At 47.3% G+C, this 22,153-nt stretch overlaps 1 protein-coding gene across 4 annotated transcripts in view; it reads left to right on the forward strand.

The window, feature by feature from the left end:
• Positions 1-22,153, forward strand: part of FPGS (folylpolyglutamate synthase) — a 47,227-nt gene that overhangs the window by 20,881 nt on the left and 4,193 nt on the right. For 3 of the 4 annotated variants that reach the window (XM_028714561.2, XM_028714560.2, XM_077922158.1), the window contains exons 4-14: positions 2,728-2,792; positions 4,137-4,251; positions 5,163-5,240; positions 6,773-6,834; positions 7,794-7,896; positions 9,085-9,162; positions 9,901-10,048; positions 13,294-13,395; positions 18,236-18,386; positions 18,603-18,678; positions 20,540-20,606. In XM_028714561.2, coding sequence (XP_028570394.2) covers positions 2,728-2,792; positions 4,137-4,251; positions 5,163-5,240; positions 6,773-6,834; positions 7,794-7,896; positions 9,085-9,162; positions 9,901-10,048; positions 13,294-13,395; positions 18,236-18,386; positions 18,603-18,678; positions 20,540-20,606 — 1,045 coding nt within the window. The remainder of the gene's footprint in view (positions 1-2,727; positions 2,793-4,136; positions 4,252-5,162; positions 5,241-6,772; positions 6,835-7,793; positions 7,897-9,084; positions 9,163-9,900; positions 10,049-13,293; positions 13,396-18,235; positions 18,387-18,602; positions 18,679-20,539; positions 20,607-22,153) is intronic. The other variant, XM_028714562.2, reaches the window with a different exon arrangement.

The raw sequence follows: 22,153 nt of genomic DNA on the forward strand, positions 1-22,153 counted from the left end.
CGCTTTATTGTGGTTCTTCTAAAGATGGTTTCTGAGAAACGAAGGTGTCCTTCAGCTGTGGGCTTTTAGGGGCTTCTGTTTTGTTACCTCAGGAGAGCCATCCCTTATCTCACTTTAACCGACACATGTCTCTCATGTGGAAGACGGAACAATCCTTACTCCCTGGACAGAAGCAGCGGGAGGGGAGGGGGTGTGCATGCAATTCACTCTGCTATTTTGCTGCAAGTGTATTGCGTCTCCTAAGGACGGACGGAGGGCTCTGGGACCCTGCAGCTTCCTTCCCAAAGCCAGGCGCCTTGCTTAGCCGCAGTGCGGGATTTGGAGTGCTGGATGTTTCTCTGCACAGGGTGCTGACGTAAGGAGGTGTGAAATTGAGACGCTCCAGTTGGGGGCGCAATTGAGATGCTCCAGTTGGGGGCGCCAGATATTGGCCTCCACAGGCGCCATTTTATGAAGATTACAAGGGCCCTTCCATTTTGTTTGGCCTTGGGAGGACAGCACAAGGGCTCTGGGATGCTGTCAGAGCCCTGGCACCACCTTCCCAAAGCTGGGGTGCCAAATATTGGCCTCCACAGGACGCCATTTTGTGGAAGATTACAAAGGCCCTACCATTTTGTTTGGCCTTGGGAGGACAGTGCAAGGGCTCTGGGATGCTGTCAGAGCCCTGGCACCACCTTCCCAAAGCCGGAAGTGGTTTTGAGGTGCTGCAAAATTGAGAAGATCCACTTGGGGGCGCCAAATATTGGCCTCCACAGGCGCCATTTTATGGAAGATTACAAAGGCCCTTCCATTTTGTTTGGCCTTGGGAGGACAGCGCAAGGGCTCTGGGATGCTGTCAGAGTCCTGACACCACCTTCCCAAAGCCGGGGCGCCAAATATTGGCCTCCACAGGACGCCATTTTATGGAGGATTACAAAGGCCCTTCCATTTTGTTTGGCCTTGGGAGGACAGCGCAAGGGCTCTGGGATGCTGTCAGAACCCTGGCACCACCTTCCCAAAGCCAGGGCGCTAAATATTGGCCTCCACAGGACGCCATTTTATGGAGGATTACAAAGGCCCTTCCATTTTGTTTGGCCTTGGGAGGACGACTCTAGGGCTCTGGGATGCTACCAGAGCCCTGGCACCGCCTCCCTCAAGCTGAAAGTGGTGCTGAGATGCCGCAAAATTGAGAAGATGCAGAACTGTGAGGATCCACTTGGAGGCGTCAAATATTGGCCTCACAGGGTCAATTTTATGGAAAATTACAAAATCCCTTTTGTCTGGTTTTGGGAAGGCGTCACAAGGGCTCTTCACAGAACCAGGCGGATTCGGCACTTTGGAACTTTTCCTATACAGGGGCTGCACAGGAAAGCTTTTATGAAAGATTATTTTGTCTTTGTGTCTATGCCCCCCCTCGGTATGTTTCCCATTTTCTTCCCCTTACGCTTGAACTCTCCTCAATTCTCCCCTAGCCCTTCTGCTTTCTCACACATTTGTTCCCGAACCCTATGCTGCTTTATGCGCTTCCCCCGCTTCCCTTCTCTTCCCTCCCAACCACCCCCACTAGTGATTGCACAGGGTTGGGGGGAGTGGTTTTTGTTTTTATTTTTCTTGTGTTTATGTTGTTTGGTTTCCCCTGAATAGCTTCCCTTCATATTACAAAGCAAGCCTTTATTAAAAAGCAGGTTACCTCCTTGTTATAGAGTTCCATTCTTATTTCAGACATCGTGATATGTTGGTATATAACGATGTTTAGCTAGTTATATATCGCAATGTTGAAAACCAAACATCGCCCAGCCTTAGTCTGAAGAGCTGACTCAGTCTGGCTTTTCTGTGTGATTGGATGCAGACCTGGATTTTTTCATTAGTGTGTATATACAAGGGGTAGCTAATGTGACACCACCGGACACTGCTAAAATACAACTCACCTCAGTCCCAACCAGCATGTCTAACCATCAACATCTGGAGGACACCATGTTGACTATCTCTGATATACATGGACACAAAACATGCTCTTTTAATCCAGACACTGTTTTTAAAGAAATGCCGTTCTTAAGCAAAACGTTCTAAACATTTTTAGTGCTTCTAGTTTTTCCAGTTGTGTTTATGGTTTATGGTTAGGGTGCCAAAAGGGCAGGGTATAATATTGTTGCTATGTATTGTATTTCTTGCCAGCCCTTCACCAGAATCACATTATTATTATTATTATTATTATTATTATTATTATTATTTCCTGGGCTACCCATTGTTTGGTAGTGGGCAAAATCTTTATCTCTCTCAGTTCTCCAACTGTAAAATGGGAATAATATCCTTTTTCTTGTGAAGAAAGAACAAAAGGAAGAGTTCATGAATGGAAAAGCACCAGATATGTCCTAGAAAGGTGGGGTGGTTAGAAAACATCCAGATGGTGGTTGATTTGCAGGCTTTAACCTGGCCAGATGGTTCACAGTATTCTCACTCCCCCACCAACAGTGTAAGTTAATGAGCAATTCTAAATGAACCCCCATTTGAATGAGTAGCTATGTATATGTATTACTTGGGCTCCTGTATCAAATCACCTGAGTTGTCTTGGGTAGCAATTTTGTCCAGATTCCCCTTGCCAGACAGATGTGTCCCTGCGCAGATTTCTTTTTTAGCCAGCAGTGTGTGGGTAGAACTTGAGCCTGCCTTCCTGCTAGAAGAAGGGACACCCTCCCTTCTTGCCTTTGTCCACTTGGTAATTTCTTTCCCGCTTCTCCCCCACCTCAGGGTTCAGCATGTGCCTTCACAGAACGCATTCTTCGCAACTATGGCTTAAAGACTGGTTTCTACAGGTAGGTGCTGCTGTGTTGAGGACTGGACTGGCTCGGCCCCTCTTGGTTCACATTCCCACCATACATTAAAAGCACGATGATACCAGTTTTAAACAGCCATTGCTTCCACTCCACAAAAAAAGAATGCAGGGGACTGTAATTTGTCAAGGGTGATGAGAGTTGTTAGGAGGTCTCTGTTCCCCCTCAAAGCTGCAATTCCAAGGATTCCCTGGGAAGAAGGGTTGATCATTAAACCACTCTGGGAATCATAGTTTTTTTTAATTCTGTCAATTCTGTGACACAGGCCAATTCTGTGTCCAGGGCAGCTGTTTATCAGCTCCATCTGATACTTAGGCTGAGACCCTACCTGCCCGCGGACTGTCTCGCCAGAGTGGTGCATGCTCTGGTTATCTCTCGCTTGGACTACTGCAATGTGCTCTATGTAGGGCTACCTTTGAAGGTGACCCAGAAACTGCAATTAATCCAGAATGCGGCAGCTAGACTGGTGACTGGGAGTGGCTGCCGAGACCATATAACACCGGTCTTGAAAGACCTACACTGGCTCCCAGTACGTTTCCGAGCACAATTCAAAGTGTTGGTGCTGACCTTTAAAGCCCTAAACGGCCTCGGTCCAGCACACCTGAAGGAGCGTCTCCACCTCCATCGTTCTGCCTGGACACTGAGGTCCAGCACCAAGGGCCTTCTGGCAGTTCCCTCCCTGCGAGAAGCAAAGCTACAGGGAACCAGGCAGAGGGCCTTCTCGGTAGTGGCGCCCGCCCTGTGGAACGCCCTCCCACCAGATGTCAAAGAGAAAAATAACAACCAAACTTTCAGAAGACATCTAAAGGCAGCCCTGTTTAGGGAAGCTTTTAATGTTTAATAGGTTATTGTATTTTAGTGTTTTGTTGGAAGCTGCCCAGAGTGGCTGGGGAGACCCAGCAAGATGGGCGGGGTATAAATAATAAATTATTATTATTATTATTATTATTATTATTATTATTATTATCATCATCATCATCATAGTTTTGTTAAGGGAGCAGGTGGGACAACATGTGTAGTGGCCGTGCTGAGACTGGGATGGGATAGGACAGCGTCAAGCGGAGCGGAGGGAAGCTTTGGGGGTGGTAGGAGATACAGATGTGCATCCTTTCACACCTGTTACCAACTTGTTGCTGCTTTACATCCTGGTGTGCAACAGCACTGCTGCAGCCACGAGGGTGCCCAACCTCGTGCCTCAGCTACCCTTCACCAATGTTTGTAGGAGAGACAGTGCAGCAGGGCATGCAGTGATATCTGGGCTCTACTTGGTGGATTTGCACAGGGTCTAGGGCTTAATCCTCTCTGTCTGTCTGTTTCTCTCCAAAGTTCTCCACATCTGGTTCAAGTACGCGAGAGGATCCGGATTAATGGGCAGCCCATCAGCAAGGAGCTGTTCAGCAAGTACTTCTGGCAGGTGTATAATCGGTTGGAGGAGAGCAAGGTGAGTGCAGCAGAACCTGTTTGCCACCAGTGTTGCAGTGTGAGGGGCTCCTGTTCACTGTCTCTGATGGTCAGCAATGGCCTTTTCCCAGAATCTCCCATTCCATTACCAGACTGCCAAGTCGGTTGTCATTCTCTGGCTGCTGATCATGCATAGTCTTTGTGGGCCTGTTTTGGGGTGGTTTCAAGAGTGTTGGGGGTTTCTTGTGATACTGCTGCAAACCTTGGGGGTTCCCTAGGTCTGCTGATCCACTTTGTCTTGTGCATGGATGGTGGTGTTTAGGCTACACTCATCAACGGCATGAACGTTAGAAATAGAAGGATTGATAAGGCAGAATGATTGTTTTCCAATAGTAGATTTCTGCCTAGAGTTGTGATTTTGTGGGTTCAGAGCTGTCACTTGTGCCATTTTGTATATATTTTTAAAATTATCTTGGTTTATTTAAAACATTTCTCAGCCATTCCTCTTTTTAAAAAAATCAAATAAAAGTATTCAAAAGTTAGCAAAATGTTGCTATAAAGTATTTCTGGAACTGTGTTGCATAAAGTTTGAGTGAGAAAATAGTTCACATAATTCTGATGTGTGATTGTTTTGGCTGTAAAAGCATTTAAATAAAAAAGAAACTTTTGATTGTTGTATGCTTTGATAGATTTGTGGTTGGTGGTTTTATATTGACATAGCTGTATGAAAATAAAAGACTACTGTCTGGAAAAAAAAAATTAATTCTAGCTTTGCTGTTGGACTAAGCACAACATTTTGAAAGTCTCCTGCACTATGGAGCCCAGAGTGCACATCTTAAGGAAACCCAGTTTGGCTGATTAGTGGTGAACAAAGAGAAGCTTTGCTTTGGGGTATAGATTGCTCATCGGTGAATTGCAGTCCTCCTAACCCACATCTTGTTTTCTCCAAAGGTTTCTGAACATCCAGCCATGCCTGCCTACTTCCGTTTCCTCACCATCATGGCTTTCCATGTCTTCTTGCAGGAAAAGGTACTCCTTGCAGACTCAATCATTAACGTTGACCAGAGTGAGACTAGGCTTAGACTTTGGGTCTAAGCCACATTGACACCATACATTTAAAGTACTATGACTCTGCTTTGAACAGCCGTGGCTTCCCCCAAGGAATTATGGGAGCTGTAGTCCGTTCAAGGTGAGAATTGTCAGGAGGCCTCTATTCCTCTCACAGAGCTGCAGTTGCCTGAGTAGTTTAAAAAATCAGTCCTTCTTCACAGGGAACTCTAGGAATTGTAGCTCCCATAATTCTTTGGAGGAAGCCATGTTTAAAGTAGTATCATAGCGCTTTAAATGCATGGTGTATGGATACATTCCAATTATGGCATCTCGGCCTTTAAGGTGCTGGGCCGGACATGGAGGAAGTGGTCGTGCTTTGGGTAGGCATACAGAAGACCCCAGGTTAGTCCTCAGGTTGGGCTGAGAGAGAACCCTGCCAGAAATCAGGGAGAAGATTGCTGCCACTCAGTGTAGACAATACTGAGATAGGTGGGACCAATAGTCTGACTTGGTATAAGGCAGCTTCCTCTGTTCCTAAGGAGCTTGGTGGCATTGCTCGCATGGCCCTTTAAAGAAGAGGAGATCAGGCAGATTAGTGCAGGCTTCCTCAACCTTGGTCCCTCCAGATGTTTTTGGCCTACAGCTCCCATGATCCCTAGCTAGCAGGACCAGTGGTCAGGGATGATGGGAGTTGTAGTCTCAGAACATCTGGAGGGCCGAGGTTGAGGAAGCCTGGATTAGTGGAAGATAGAAGCCTGTCAATGGCTCCTAGTCGTGGTAAATGGGATTTACAGCAAAATATTGCCATTCCTCCCTGTTCCTCTTAGAAGAGTACCTCTGCTTAGGGCTTGCGCAGCCTGGAACAGGAGCCTTGTTTTTATGTTCTGTCACCACAAAAGAGGGCACAGATGCATACATATTAGCACATGCAAATATTATATGAGTCCGTGCAATTTTAGAGATAATGGCTGTAATTTCAATGGAAAACTCACCTTAGTGTGGAAGACTGTGAATGTGTGATTGGTTGCTTACTCTGCTGTCCAGGTGCTAACTATAGATGAACAACTTCAAGGCCCCATCCTGTTCTACCTTTGTTATCAAATTTTACTGGACAACCTTCCAACAGACGACACTTTCAAATAGAGGACTGTCCTCTGTAGAGAAGGACATGTGGCCACCCTCCTTATAGTGTTTTCAGAGCGAGAGAAGGATAAAGGATGCCCCTCCCCTTGAGATTCCATGCTGCACTTTATGGTGCAGGGGTAACCAATATGTCACCCTCCAGAAGTTGCTGGAGACCAACTCTCACTAGTCCCGGAAGGTGTCTTTAAGGCCAACCTTCCCCCAGCTTGGAGGATTTCCATAACTCTTGAACCCCCATCAGCTCCAGCCAGCATGACCCAGTGGTCAGAGACAATGGAAGCTGCAGCCCAACTTCCCCTGGAGTGTGCCTGCTCTGTGTACATGCTCTGTGTATGTACTTTGCTGATACGCACCTTTCTTCTTCCCAGGTAGACCTAGCAGTCATGGAAGTTGGCATTGGTGGTGCATATGACTGCACCAATATTATCAGGTAGGGCATGTGTGCACGGTTCGAAATGGCCGTCATCTTCTTGGTGGGAAATGCTTGGAATGACATCTCATAAAAAAAAGAACATTGAGCAGTTTCTTGCTTCCCTAATGAGTGGGCATAGTTCACCAAGCAGTTTCCCACTGGTGTGTGCGCTCCATTTCTTAATTTATATTATTATTATTATTATTATTATTATTATTATTATTATTATTATTATTATTATTATTTATTTCCTTTCCCACCTTTTCTCCAAGGGGCTAATGACATTATATCCTTATAACAACCCGGTGAGGTAGGTTAAGCAGAGAGACCATTCCTGGCTCAGATCCACCCAACTGAGGTTCATGACTGAGTGGAGATACGGCCCCAGGTCTCTCAGTCTTTTTCCCATTGCATCACACTGGCTTTCAGCATATCAGCATGTAGTTGTCGTTATATATAATTGCTTGCAGTCTTAAGGGACGTGGTACAAAAGGCAAAACATATGTGAAGAGAAAGACAGGCAAGTTCAGTCACCAGAGTGTGACAAGATTACGTAACTTAAGATGGAGAATGACTGCTGATACTAGCAGTTTTGGGAAGGGAGGAACCAAATTGGACAGTCGGTGCCATGCTAGCTGGTACACCTTTCTTCTGGTGCCACTGGGAGAAAGGCAGGCAGTTCTAGAGCCGGGTCGCCTGCCCCACATAGCATAATAGCACCAACTTGCAGGAATTGTGGGCTAGCTTGCAGCAGTCCTATTCTCATTGTACGGGCCTATCATCACGCAAGCTACCTCAGCAAGGCATGGCGACTAAAGGGGAGGTGGAACACTGACCTCGGCGTTTGCTCAAATGAGGTGTGTGTGTGCGCGCACTTGGACCCCATTGCCATTCACTGAGACTTGTGGTTTGGATACAGTAGAGTCCCCAAGCCCAAGGAGAGGGGATGCCTTTCTCACACCTTCTCTTCCTTGTAGGAAACCGGTTGTGTGTGGGGTTTCCTCTCTGGGTATCGACCACACCAGCATCTTGGGTGACACCATTGAGAAGATTGCCTGGCAGAAAGGAGGCATCTTCAAGGTAAGGCCTTAATGTCCTTAGCTGAGACGTCTTTATTACCTCAGGTGAAACACAGGGCAGGAAATGGATGGGGGGGGGGGATCTGCTGCTGTGGGGTTGCTTTTATTTAGTGGGCCTATTTTTCCGTACAAGATTATTGGTTAGCTATTCCTTGTTTCAATGTTGGAGTGTTTTTTATCGGAATGAGAATTGAGTGGATGGAGGGATGTAGTGATTGTAAGGATTGTATATGTGGGGTTGTGTGTTTATATTCATTTTGAGTAGTGTGAAAGGTTTTTTGTAATTTGGATTCATGCATATTTTGTAATTCAATTTTTTTAAATTATAAATTGTACTTATGCTGCATTGTTTGCACATATGTCCATTTCCCTTTTTCTTATCCTTTGAATCCTATGGAAATATTGTGTTTTTAATATTCGGTTGGGAGCCGCCCAGAGTGGCTGGGGAAACTCAGCCAGATGGGCGGGGTATAAATAATAATAGTAGTAGTAGTAGTAGTAGTAATAATAATAATAATAATAATAATAATAATAATAATAATTGTGATGTATCTATCTATGTCTGTCTATAACCATGTCATCTATCTCTATATCTATCTATCTATCTATCTATCTATCTATCTATCTATCTATCTATCCACACACATAAACTGATGTTTCACATTTGAACTGTGCAATTGTTTCAGGCCACATTTACACCATTCACACATCTTGAGTCTGAACCTTTGAATGCTTCCCTGGCCACTCACCTCCATTGGACCTGCTTTGCCCGTGGAGAGTTTTTCCCTGGCTGGAATATATCCCTAAACTCTCATAATTCCTTTTGCTTCTGTGGATAGATGGAGAGGGCTCTGCAAGTGTGTGCATAAGCTAGCCTGTTGTGTGTCCCTGGCATGTGGCCCTTGGGAGCGTTGTCCAGAAGGAAAGGTGGCCCTTGAGCTGAATAATCGTTTCCTATCCCTGATGTAACAGAACCTGGCTTCCCACTCACTCCAGCAGCCCACACAGAATGTATGTTGGCACCTCCTGCTCACCTTTGGTGCACTGCGCAACTTGGTGGAATATGGTCAGGCTCCGTTTGGGAGCAGAAACTGTGTGTTTGTGTGTGTGTGTGTGTGTGTGTGTGTGTGTGTCCCCTTTTCTAGTGTTCTGAGGCTGCTGCTTTATTCTTTCTCGGCTTGCTTTTCAGCCTGGAGTGCCGGCATTCACTGTTCCTCAGCCAGAGCGGCCCTTAGATGTCCTGAGAGAGAGAGCTGAGAAGAGTTCGGTAAGAAGTCCCACAAAACATACCCCTATGTCCTTAGCCTCCTTCTCAGAACATGAGTCCCTCCTGGGGTGTGAAAGGTGTGTGTGTGGGGTCATGGGAATATGGAAACCTAGTTCCATGAAGAAATGCCCAAGGGAGTGGACACCTTTAGCTTGGAGAAGAAAAAACTGAGGTAAACATGGAGGTGAGCCCTCTTCCTGCACAGCTGCCTTCACCAGCCCTGGTGTCCTCCAGATGTTTTGGACCACAACCCGCACCAGCCCCAGCCAGCTTTAGCCCAAAACATCTGAAGGGCATCAGGTTAGTGAAGGCAGCTGTACATAAAGGACTGCCGTGTTTGGAATAGGGAAAGATCTTTTCTCTGGTATCACCCAGGGGAGGATAGGTAGATTTCAGGTGAACATCTAGAAGCTTAATGACAACAACACCAGTTCAGCAATCGGACAGTGCATGTTTGCAGCAGGGGCAACGCGAAGTTAGGGTTAAAAACCACTGGTTCATGTAGGGTGTTATCCACATGGGCAGTCCAGTTTCCTACGTGACTGGTTGGGACTGCTGGCGTGGAGTGGATAACCGGAGAGTAGAAGCCTTTGTCTTCTGCAGCCCTGTTTAGGGAAGCTTTCAATGTTGAATAGACTATTGTATTTTAATATTCTGTTGGAAGCCACCCAGAGTGGCTGGGGAAACCCAGCCAGATGGGTGGGGTATAAATAATAAATCATTATTATTATTATGCAGTGCCAGCTGTACCTGTGCCCAGACCTGGATGCCTTTGAAGAGGATGGGAAGCCTCTTCCACTGGGATTGGCGGGTGACCACCAGCGCTCCAACGCTGCCTTGGCCCTCCAGCTCTCTCACACGTGGCTTGGACAGCAGGGGTATCTGGGTGAGTGGAAGGAGTCATTTTTCACTTTTTCAGGGTGGGGCGGGGCTGTGCCCCTCAGAACAACTTCCAGTACATAACTGGAACGCTCAGGTATAAGATGGAGTAGCCGTGAGAATATGTCATGCTACAATGTTGGAAAAGTATACAACTCCACTGTCGTGTCTGAATTGACTCTGTACATAGCAGCAAAGCAAGGGTGGGGATCCACAGGCCTGGGAGCAGAATGTGGCCCTCCAGGCCATTCTGTCTGGCCCTCAGCACTCTTTCTGGGACACAGCCCATCTCCAGCTACATGTCTTGCAAGCCCTACCTTGCAGCCTCTTTGAAAGATTATTCTTGCCATGCTGGAATGTGTTCTTGGGACTCTGATAATGCCTCTCGCTTGCCTGCATGGAAGATAGAGGAGAATAATAATAATAATAATAATAATAATAATAATAATAATAATAATAATTTACTTATATCCCGCCCATCAGGCTGGGTTTCCCCAGCCACTCTGGGTGGCTTCCAACAGAATATTAAAATACAATAGTCTATTAAACATTAAAAGCTTCCCTAAACAGGGCTGCCTTCACATGTCTTCTAAAGGTCTGGTAGTTGTTTTTCTCTCTGACATCTGGTGGGAGGGCGTTCCACAGGGCAGGTGCCACTACCGAGAAGGCCCTCTGCCTGCTTCCCTGTAACTTGGCTTCTCACAGTGAGGAAACCACCAGAAGGCCCTCAGAGCTGGACCTCAGTGTCCGGGCAGAATGATGGGGGTGGAGACGCTCCTTCAGGTATACTGGACCGAGGCCTGTGCTAAGTCTTTGTAGTAACCAGCATGTTGTGTTGTTCTTGTTTGTAAAAGAGGTTGGTGGCTCTTGTTGCATTAGTCAATGGGCCAGAGTGTCCTTTACTTTGACTTGCTCCTACAGTGGTGAGGGTAGCTGATGGGTCTCAAGCCCTCAGTGAGTTAGGGACTTGTCTATCACCTGCATGCGAAGACAGGCTCTAGCAGATTGAGCGGATGGGTAGGTCCAACGGTCAAGAAGGTGGTTTCTGTACATGCTGTAGAGAGAAGTGAGATGGGGGCTCATCAACCTGGGAAGGTAGCCCATATAGGAGGAGGAAATCTCTGACCCTAAACTTCCACAGCCTTGCGGGACATCTTCAGCAGAAGAAAAGGCTAAGGAGTACACCCTACACAAATCCAGAGTGGAGTCCATAAGATGGTTGGACGGCACCTTGTACACCTCCTTTTGACAACACTGCAGCCAAGTGGGGGCCATATGCTTCCCTTTCCTTTGGACCATATCAAGCGAGGCCGAGGGGGGTTATTGTCGTCTGGGCAGCCCAGGACCTCCATACGCACTGCCCAGGACTTGCTCCTACCGTCCCTGGGGCAATTGGAGCTGAGTGGTTTTTTCAGACAGGGAGGGAGCGAGTGAGCTTCTCCTTTTGGAGTGGTGGCCATGGGTTGGTCTTATTCTTCCTGGGAGCAAAGGGCACGTAGCCTCCCAGTGACCCCTGGTTACCAGAGATTGCAAGTGGAGAAAGCGCTCTTGTGTTCTGGCTCCGCTCGCAGACTTCGCATTGAAGCATCTGGTTGGCCACTGTGAGAACTGGGTGCTGGAGTAGATGGGTCTGTGGCCTGATCCAGCAACCAGGCTCCTCAGCTGTCCTTAGACACCAGAGTGTATGCTTCTCTTCTGGCCCCTGGAGGCTAGGCAAGCAGGGCCACGCCCCGCAACCTTAGTCTGCTCTCGGCCAGCACCCATCTGCCTGCCTTCCTACTCTCATTGAGGCCAGGGGTTGGTGCTTTAGTCTTGGTGTTGCGCCTTGTAGAACGGAGCAGGAGGAGAATGGGGACAAACTAAGACTAGTTGGCTGTGGCGCCACCTGCTGTTTGTCTCCCTGCCTTCCACCCTACCAGCTCTAACAGACACCACCCATCACTGCTTCTGTTCTTCAGTGTCTGGGCATGCGGAAGATCACAGGCTCGATCCCTGTCATCTCCAGGTAAGGCTGGGAAATAATTCTCTGCTTGAAACCACTGTCAGTAAATGCTGACTACATACAGGGCAGGATGGGCAAGTGGTCTCACCCGAATAAGGCAGCCCCATATGGTCCTCACTCAGTTATGTGTAAATTTGACTTATTATCTTGACATTGTTGTGTTTTAATTTTGAAATTAAAACCATGTGGAGGGGGCTGTGTCAGGGTCTTAAGCCCAGTTTGGTCCAGCAAGTAGAGACACCTGGCATTACATTAGCCTGCCTCCCCAGAGCACGTGGTCTTACATAAGTTGGTTATTGGGACTGGCACCATCCACATGTGAAGATAGTTGGATGTGTTGGAAACTAACTTTCCTTGGGGCTGTAGTTGGGAAGAGGGCTAACTGATACCAGTCCGCTTTGCAAGGTTGTTATAAAGGTAATGCCTTTAATTTTAAAGATTTAGGTCCTACTTTTTCTGTTTTAATCACAAACGCTTTAAAGTGTTTAAAGTTTGATATAATAATAATAACAACAATAATTTATTATTTATACCCCACCCATCTGGCTGGGTTTCCCCAGCCACTCTGGGTGGCTCCCAGCAGAATATTAAAAGCATAATGAAATGTCAGACATTAAAAATTAGAGAATGCACCACTCTGGTGAGACAGTCCACAGGCAGGCAGGGTCTCAGCCTGCGTACCAGATGGAGCTGGTAGACAGCTGCCCTGGACACAGAATTGACCTGCACCTCCATGGACAGCTGTGAGTCCAAAATGACTCCCAGGCTGCGCACCTGGTCCTTCAGGGGCACAGTTGCCCCATTCAGGACCAGGGAGTCCTCCACACCCTCCCGCTCCTTGTCGCCCCAAAACAGTACTTCTGTCTTGTCTGGATTCAACCTCAATCAGCTGCCATCCATCCGCCTCCAGACACTCACACAGGACTTTCACTGCCTTCACTGGTTCTGAGAGCTAGAGTGCGAAAGTCTGGAGTTTTTGTAGAGTTTTGTGCCTCTCAAAGACTTCCTCCTTGGTGATTTTTAAAAATATCTTTTTAACAGTGACTTAAATGGGGCTCAAGATATAAACTCTATTAATTTAGTGATAGCCTCATCTGCTGCCTTTGACTGCTGTTTTTGTCTTTCTCATGAGCGTGTTTGTGCTGAAGGCTTTGGGATATAAATAAATGAATTTTAAAAAATTAGGATTGCAGCAAACACTTAAGTGTTCACTAACAGAGAAGAGGGTGGCTTTTTCTGTGTCTGGACAGATATTGGTGAGCTGAAGGCCCCCTGGTTGAGCTCAGAGCTGCCGGCAAAGAGATCTCCACCATTGGCCCCTGTCTTCAAGCCAGGAGAAGCCATGCTGCAAGGTGAGTTTCTCCTTCTCTCTTAGCTCCTCCAATGCTCTAAAAAAGGGGGTCACGGGCCTTTCTCTTGGCTGTTTTCCCACACACTGCTGTTGCCTTTGACTTTTGGCAAGCGGTAGTTTGACCCAGTGTGAACATTTTGCTTTTGCATAAACTAAACAACAGTGTAGACACATTTAGCCTCCTTGGCTTTCCTGTTAATTACCTCAAAGGAGGCAGCTCCCACGCAAATGGATGCGGAAGGCAAGGCGTGATACGAAAAGAATGAATTCAAAAATATTTAATTGCTCAAGGCAAGGACGCAGCAAGAATTATGGCTTACCTTCCCTCAGAACTTGAGGAAACCAACAATGCATGCTTTTGAGGTGGCGATTCCTATCTTGGTGTGTTCTGCTGCTATTCAGTCAGTTCCCAAATTAGACAAAGGAGGAAGAGTGCAGAGTACGTGCTTTTCCCAGTCTCCAGCATCCGCAGTTAGTGCCACGGTGGCGAACTTGCAGCCCCTCTGGATGTTGTTGGATTCCCAACTCTCACCCGACCCAACCAGCATGGCCAATGCTCAGGCATGATGGCTGTTGTAGTTCAACAACATCTGGAAGACCACAGGTTATCCACACACAGACACAGATGTTTGAAAGTATTTTGTATTTTGTGTGTGACTGGCTGGTTGACTTTTAAAGCTCATTTTCTGGTCCTAATGTTATGAAGGAAAACCTGTAAGAAACAACCTCTACACTGCTTGATCCAGATTTTGCGCTCAAGGAATGGTGGCTGTAATATGCTAAAACAGGTCTGGCTTCAGGCATGAGGGTGTACAGGTCAAACTTCCCTCTAGTGAACCCTTTGCTACTTTAGTGGGTTTTGTCCAGCTGACCGAGGAGGCAGTGCCCAAACGACTGGGTCCAGGAACCACTGTTTTAACTTTCCACAACATTCCTCATGGAGCCTGGCTCCAAAGCTTTGTGGGAAATTAAGGCAACAGCTACTGGACCCATACACTGCCCCCTCCAAAGAAGATGGGCAGGGATCCGCATCAGCATCGGGCTCACTTTCAGCACCTGGGGCCCTGTAAGCTGCCGCAGAGCGCTGTGTGCTGATGCCAGACCCGTGCTGAAATCAAAATCTGTGGCAGGGATTAAATCCACCATTCCACTTGCTGTATTCTGGGAACATCAGAAGCCAGTGAAACATTGTGCCTGCTTCCAGAAGTTGTCCTGGTTGGGGCCTTGCTGTGTCTCCCAAGAAAAGGGCAGTTCCACCACTATGGACCAGCTTCTAAGAATACTTTCTGCATGCATTGGGTTGTCCTATTCAGAGTGGACCCATTGAAACAGATGAGCATGACTAACATGGTAATGTTACAGTGGTACCTCGGGTTACATAGGCTTCAGCTGCCGTATGAAGCGGCAGCTAAAAAAGCCAATGCAATTCTGGGCCTCATCAATAGGAGTATAGCATCTAGATCAAGGGAAGTAATAGTGCCACTGTATTCTGCTCTGGTCAGACCTCACCTGGAGTACTGTGTCCAGTTCTGGGCACCACAGTTCAAGAAGGACACTGACCAACTGGAACGTGTCCAGAGGAGGGCAACCAAAATGGTCAAAGGCCTGGAAACGATGCCTTATGAGGAACGGCTAAGGGAGCTGGGCATGTTTAGCCTGGAGAAGAGGAGGTTAAGGGGTGATATGATAGCCATGTTCAAATATATAAAAGGATGTCATATAGAGGAGGGAGAAAAGTTGTTTTCTGCTGCTCCAGAGAAGCGGACACGGAGCAATGGATCCAAACTACAAGAAAGAAGATTCCACCTAAACATTAGGAAGAACTTCCTGACAGTAAGAGCTGTTCGACAGTGGAATTTGCTGCCAAGGAGTGTGGTGGAGTCTCCTTCTTTGGAGGTCTTTAAGCAGAGGCTTGACAACCATATGTCAGGAGTGCTCTGATGGTGTTTCCTGCTTGGCAGGGGGTTGGACTCGATGGCCCTTGTGGTCTCTTCCAACTCTATGATTCTATGATTCTATGATTCTAGGTTACATACGCTTCAGGTTACAGACTCCGCTAACCCAGAAATAGTGCTTCAGGTTAAGAACTTTGCTTCAGGATAAGAACAGAATATTGTGCTCCGGCAGCGCAGCAGCAGCAGGAGGCCCCATTAGCTAAAGTGGTGCTTCTGGTTAAGAACAGTTTCAGGTTTAAGAACCGACCTCCGGAACGAATTAAGTACTTAACCCGAGGTACCACTTTAATTTCAGTGGGTCTACTCTGAGAAGAACTTAGTTGGGTTACAGCTCAGTTGACTTTCCTTCTCTCTCCATGTCGAGGTAGGCTTGGAAGGGGGTCATTTGCAGCACAGATCTGCTTTTGAAGACTCGCTAGCTCAGGCATAGGCAAACTCCGTCCCTCCAGATGTTTGGGACTACAATTCCCATCATCCCTGACCACTGGTCCTGTTAGCGAGGGATGATGGGAATTGTAGTCCCAAACATCTGCACGGCCGGAGTTTGCCCATGCCTGCACTAGCTGCTAACTGCACCTTCTCTTGGCTTGTCAAAAGGCTGGATTGTCATGAAATTAGGAGAGTGCAAGAAGAATGAATTGCTAATAGAAAAGGCCCTGTTAGCTGCATAGTCTGCAGACTATGTTCACCTTATGATGGAATGGAAAAGAGCCTACATTGTGGTGGGCCTTAGCCCAGGGAACTGGTAGCTGGGTTGTTATCTCCACCAGCCCCCATGGACCAAGTTTGGCAAGTGAGCAAAGCCCAAATCATCTGACCGCACAGTGACATCAGATGATCTCTCCCTCTGCCTCCAAAGGTCTTGCTGTTCCATTTTCAAAGCACTCTTCTTTAAGTAAGCTTGTTATATTTATAGTATTGAAATGTATTTCTTTGTATTTTGTATGTTGCTTTGTTGTTACGAATTTTTTTGTAGTGTTTGTTTCCTTGTTGTAGGGTGCGGAGCATGATTTTTGTGTGTATAGAAAAGTGGTATAATAAAAGGAATGAAGGAATGACTGTCTTGCGGAGCACTTTGATTGGGACTTTGTGGACACTGCAGATCATCTCCTTAGCGGTTCCTGCAAAACTCCTTTCAGCTGAACCAGGTTTTTTATGTGCCCCACACTTGATGTCAGCTAAGCTCTTGGGCTCCATGATCACTGCAGATGGTGACAGCAGTCACGAAATTAAAAGACGCCTGCTCCTTGGGAGAAAGGCGATGGCAAACCTAGACAGCTTCTTAAAAAGCAGAGACATCACCATACTAACAAAGGTCCGCATAGTTAAAGCCATGGTCTTCCCAGTAATGATGTATGGAAGTGAGAACTGGACCATAAAGAAGGCTGATCGCCAAAGAATTGATGCTTTTGAGTTATGGTGCTGGAGGAGACTCTTGAGAGTCCCATGGACTGCAAGAAGATCAAACCTCTCCATTCTGAAGGAAATCAGTTCTGAGTGCTCACTGGAAGGACAGATCGTGAAGCTGAGGCTCCAATACTTTGGCCACCTCATGAGAAGAGAAGACTCCCTGGAAAAGACCCTGATGTTGGGAAAGATGGAGGGCACAAGGAGAAGGGGACGACAGAGGATGAGATGGTTGGACAGTGTTCTCGAAGCTATGAGCATGAGTTTGACAAAACTGCGGGAGGCAGTGGAAGACAGGAGTGCCTGGCGTGCTCTGGTCCATGGGGTCACGAAGAGTCGGACACGACTAAACGACTAAACAACAAAGCTGTTGGGTGTAGGGGAACTGGGCATGGCTCAGCTGAAATGGACCAAACTGCTATTGCCCTTGACTTTTGGCAAGCGGTAGTTTGACCCAGTGTGAACATTTTGCTTTCACATAAAGGAAACAACAGCGTAGACACATTTAGCCTCCTTGGCTTTCCTGTCAATTACCTCAAAGGAGGCAGCTCCCACGCAAATGGATGCGGAAGGCAAGGCATAATACGAAAAGAATGAATTCAAAAATATTTAATTGCTCAAGGCAAGGACGCAGCAAGAATTATGGCTTACCTTCCCTCAGAACTTGAGGAAACCAACAATTCATGCTTTTGAGGTGGCGATTCCTATCTTGGTGTGTTCTGCTGCTATTCAGTCAGTTCCCAAATTAGACAAAGGAGGAAGAGTGCAGAGTACGTGCTTTTCCCAGTCTCCAGCACCCGCAGTTAGCGCCACGGTGGCGAACTTTCAGCCCCTCTGGCTGTTGTTGGATTCCCAACTCTCACCCGACCCAACCAGCATGGCCAATGCTCAGGCATGATGGCTGTTGTAGTTCAACAGCATCTGGAGGACCACAGGTTATCCACACACAGAATCAGATGTTTGAAAGGATTTTGTATTTTGTGTGTGACTGGCTGGTTGACTTTTAAAGCAAGTAGCACTGGTAGCAAATGGCTTTGGGTACTCTCTGGAGTGAAAGGCTGGGGTTTTTTTTACCGTATTTTTTGCTCTATAAGACTCACTTTTGGCCTCCTAAAAAGTAAGGGGAAATGTGTGTGAATCTTATGGAGCGAATGCAGGCTGCGCGGCTATCCCAAAAGCCAGAACAGGAAGAGGGATTTCTGCTTTCACTGCGCAGCGATCCCTCTTGCTGTTCTGGCTTCAGAATATTTTTTTCCTTGTTTTCCTCCTCCAAAAACTAGGTGCGTCTTGTGGTCTGCTGCATCTTATAGAGCGAAAAATACGGTAATTTATTTTCCTGTCTCATCATGTACTCCTTTCCTCGGGGGAAATGGGGAAGATGTGAACGTAGCAGCAGATGAAAATAAAGGCCTGTGTAGGACTTGTTGTACAGAGCATTGTTCCTGCTTAGCCTCCACCTCTGTCTGTTTTGCTCTCCAGGGCTACAGGAAGCCGTGTGGCTTGGTCGAAACCAGGTGCTGCACCACGGTCCCGTGACGTGGTACATCGATGGGGCCCACACCACCAGCAGTATACAGGCCTGCGTCCGCTGGTTTCGCAAAGCTGCCCTGAATGAGGAGAAGCCTGCAGAGTAAGCGAGGGTTTGGCTGGGGGTCTCTTTCCATTCTGAGCCTCTACTGCTTAGTAGAGCCTTGTCCTGAATAAATTTGTCTGATCCTCTTTTAAACAAGTTGGTGGCCGTCCCTATACCTTGTGAGATCTTCTGGCCTTCTGAGTGTCTGTCTTCCACTGAGCTGGGGTGGTGGTGAATAGATAATGAGACCTGACTCTTTCCTTGCGTTTGCAGCGGTTCTGAAGTCCGGGTGCTCCTCTTCAACGTGACAGGCGATCGTGATACTGCCGCTCTGCTTAAGCTGCTGCTGGTGAGTTTTCTTGTTTGCTTCCCTCCCCCTTAAAAAATAGGGGGGGGGGGAGTGCCTCACTCTGCTTTAACATGGCTTTCAGGACAACCATCAAACCATTACAAAAATAATAATAGTAATATTAAATGATTTGGAATAGAATTTAGAAACAAAGATCAGCAGCCATTAAAGCAGCAGGGGAAAATGAAATTCATAAACTTATGTGCAGAATAAATGAAAGAGCTCTGCTGACACTGTGAATGGCCTGGGAAATAATACAGTGCAGTATATGCTTCCCTGGTGGCAAAAGGACATAAAGTGTGCCCCCAGCCACGACTCCTTGAGGAAAACATTCCACAAATGGGGTTTCCTCAACCCGACCTACCCCTTTAGAGGCTCTGCTTTCTTTCCAATCAGTTAGATTTGAAAATTCCAATGCAGCCTTTGCCAAGCTGGTGCCCTTGAGATGTTTTGGGACTGATGGGAGTTGTAAATCAAGGCTGGTGAAGGCTGCACCAGAGACGGGGCCTTATAAGAGGTGTCCCCCTCATGTGTGGAACTTCCTCCTGAGGGTCATAGGGCTGGCCTCCATCATAACTGGCTTCCAAGTGTTTCAGCTGAAATGCTTCTATCATTATTTAAAGGTTAAGGACCCCTGACAGCTAAGTCCAGTCGCAGACGACTCTGGGGTTGCACGCTCATCTTGCTCTATAGGCCGAGGGAGCCAGCATTTGTCCGCAGACAGTTTTTCCAGGTCATGTGGCCAGGATGACTAATCTGCTTCTGGTGAAACCAGAGCAGCGCACAGAAACGCCATTTGCCTTCCCACCGGAGCGGTACCTATTGATCTACTTGCACTTTGACGTGCTTTCGAACTGCTAGGTTGGCAGGAGCAGGGACCGAACAACGGGAGCTTACCCTGTCGTGGGGATTCGAACCGCCAACCTTCCAATTGGCAAGCCCAAAGCTCAGTGGTATACACCACAGCGCCACCTGCATCCCCCAATCACTATTTACACCCTTACATTTACACCCTTTCCTTCAGCTGGTGCAGGATTCAGCAGCCAGGTTGCTCACTTGGGCAAGACGGTCTGAGCACATAGATCCTGGGCAAACTGCACTGGCTGTTGAGTAGTTTCCAGGCCCAGTTCAAAGGTGCTGGTTTTTATCTATAAAGTTGTATGCGGCTCAGGACCCTGAGGCCTCAAAGACCAGCTCTCTTCATATGTGCCCCCTGTAGGCACATATGGAGGTCTGCTTGTAGGTTGGCAACATGAAAACAAGCCTTTTCAGTGGTGGCTCCCCATTTATGGAATGTTCTCCAATGGAGGCCTGCCTGGTGCCGTTAGTACATATATTTAAGTGCCAGACAAAAACATGCATCTTTCATCAGGTCTATGGCTTTTTTTTGCACAGGTGGGATCTTTTAAGGATTTTTTAAAATGCTGGTCTTAATGCATTTGGGTTTGGGTTTTTGCTTAAAATATGGTAAGTCACTTTGAGTTGCTGTGGCAAACAAAAAGAAAAGAGTGACTAATAAATTTAATAAATAAGTAAGAAAACTTTATTCCTGACATGCTGTGTTTCCACACGTAAAGGTTTGTTTGGGGTGGAGAACCTGTAGCCCTCCAGATGTTGTTGGAATGCAGCTTCACCATCTCTGACCATTGGCCATGGTAGCAGGGGCTGCTGGGGGTTGGCATTGAGCAACACCTGGAGGGCCACAGTTTCCCTATCCCTGCTTTGTATATACTGGGGTTCACTGAGACATAAGACATGCTGTGGTACAGTCCAAGCCAGACTCAACTTTTGCTTTCTCCCTCACAGGTGTGAATCAGTGCAGTGGCTGCTTTTATAATCTTTATTCCTCTTACCTTTTCAGCCTTGCCAGTTTGACTATGCCGTTTTCTGCCCCAATTTCACCGAAGTGTCCACCGTGGGAAATGCAGGTCGGTCACAGGGCAGGGTTGGTAAATCGCTAATGAAATATGGCCACATGGAGTTGGGCTAGATCAGTTGTGGAGACCTTTGGTCCCTGCAGCATTGCAGGGGGTTGGACTAGATGACCCTTGGATCCCTTCCAACCATATGATTCTAGATGTTGAGCTGCAGCTCCTATCACCCTTGGCCAGGAGCTGATGGGAGTTGTACTCCAGCGACATCTGGAGGGCCAAAGGTAGACCTTTGCTCTGAATTCTGGCTATAATTATAATCTCTCTCCCACTCCTATTTAAATAACTGCAAATGCCCCTCATTTGTTTTCATTAGCTTAAGCGTGCAGGGTTTTAATGCTGTATTGATTTGGGAATCATACAATATGACTTTTGCTTTAATTTACTTATTTTTTAGTTGTTGCTTTGTTAACAGTGTTTTATAGATTGTAATTGTTTTGCCGATGGCTTGTTTATTATGGTATATGATTTACACTGTATTTGTGATGTTCTATTACATTCTAGCTGGGACGCGGGTGGCGCTGTGGGTAAAAGCCTCAGCGCCTAGGGCTTGCCGATCGAAAGGTCGGCGGTTCGAATCCCCGCGGCGGGGTGCGCTCCCGTTGTTCGGTCCCAGCGCCTGCCAACCTAGCAGTTCAAAAGCACCCCCGGGTGCAAGTAGATAAATAGGGACCGCTTACTAGCGGGAAGGTAAACGGCGTTTCCGTGTGCGGCTCTGGCTCGCCAGAGCAGCGATGTCACGCTGGCCACGTGACCCGGAAGTGTCTGCGGACAGCGCTGGCCCCCGGCCTCTTGAGTGAGATGGGCACACAACCTAGAGTCTGTCAAGACTGGCCCGTACGGGCAGGGGTACCTTTATTACATTCTAGCATGTTGTTATTATTTATTGTTTGTAAGCCACTTCGGGATTATAGAAATATAATCAGTCTGTCTAGGAAATCTAGGATGGGAAAAGTGACCTGTCTAAGAGAGAAATGGGTTACCTTGTTTTCTGCAGGGGTGTTGCTAAGCAGTGGGTCCTATCCTTACTGAACCGCAGGGCAGTGGTGGACCTTCGGCCTGTAGGCCAAACACTGCCCCTCAGCCCTCTGCATTGCGCCAGCCAGGCCACACCCACCTGCCTTAGACAGGCAGTGACATCCAGGTGTGGGGCAGGTAAAAGATGGGGCTGCGCTGAAAGGTTTCAGGTGCCACAGAGCAACTTGTGGAGTGCTGTACCTTTGCCCGTGCAGAGTGTGCTGTAGTGGCTAGAAATGCCAAAGGCTTTGAGACCAGGGTTCGAAACCCTACTCAGCCACGAAGCTCTTTAGGCCAGTTGCTATCTTTGAGCCTAACTTGCTGGCTGCTGAGAAGATAAAATTTAGGTGGGGGACCATCTGTGCTGCCCTAAACACACACACACACACACACACACACACACACACACACACACACGCCTTTGGAGCTGGCCATTTGTCTGTCTAGCCCATACTCTGTTTGGCAGCAGCTCTCCAGGGTCTTGGACAGAGACACCAGCTACTTGAACCTTCCATGCCAGGGTTGGC

The sequence above is a fragment of the Podarcis muralis genome, chromosome Z (genome assembly GCF_964188315.1).
Source record: "Podarcis muralis chromosome Z, rPodMur119.hap1.1, whole genome shotgun sequence".
Taxonomy (NCBI): Eukaryota; Metazoa; Chordata; class Lepidosauria; order Squamata; family Lacertidae; genus Podarcis; species Podarcis muralis.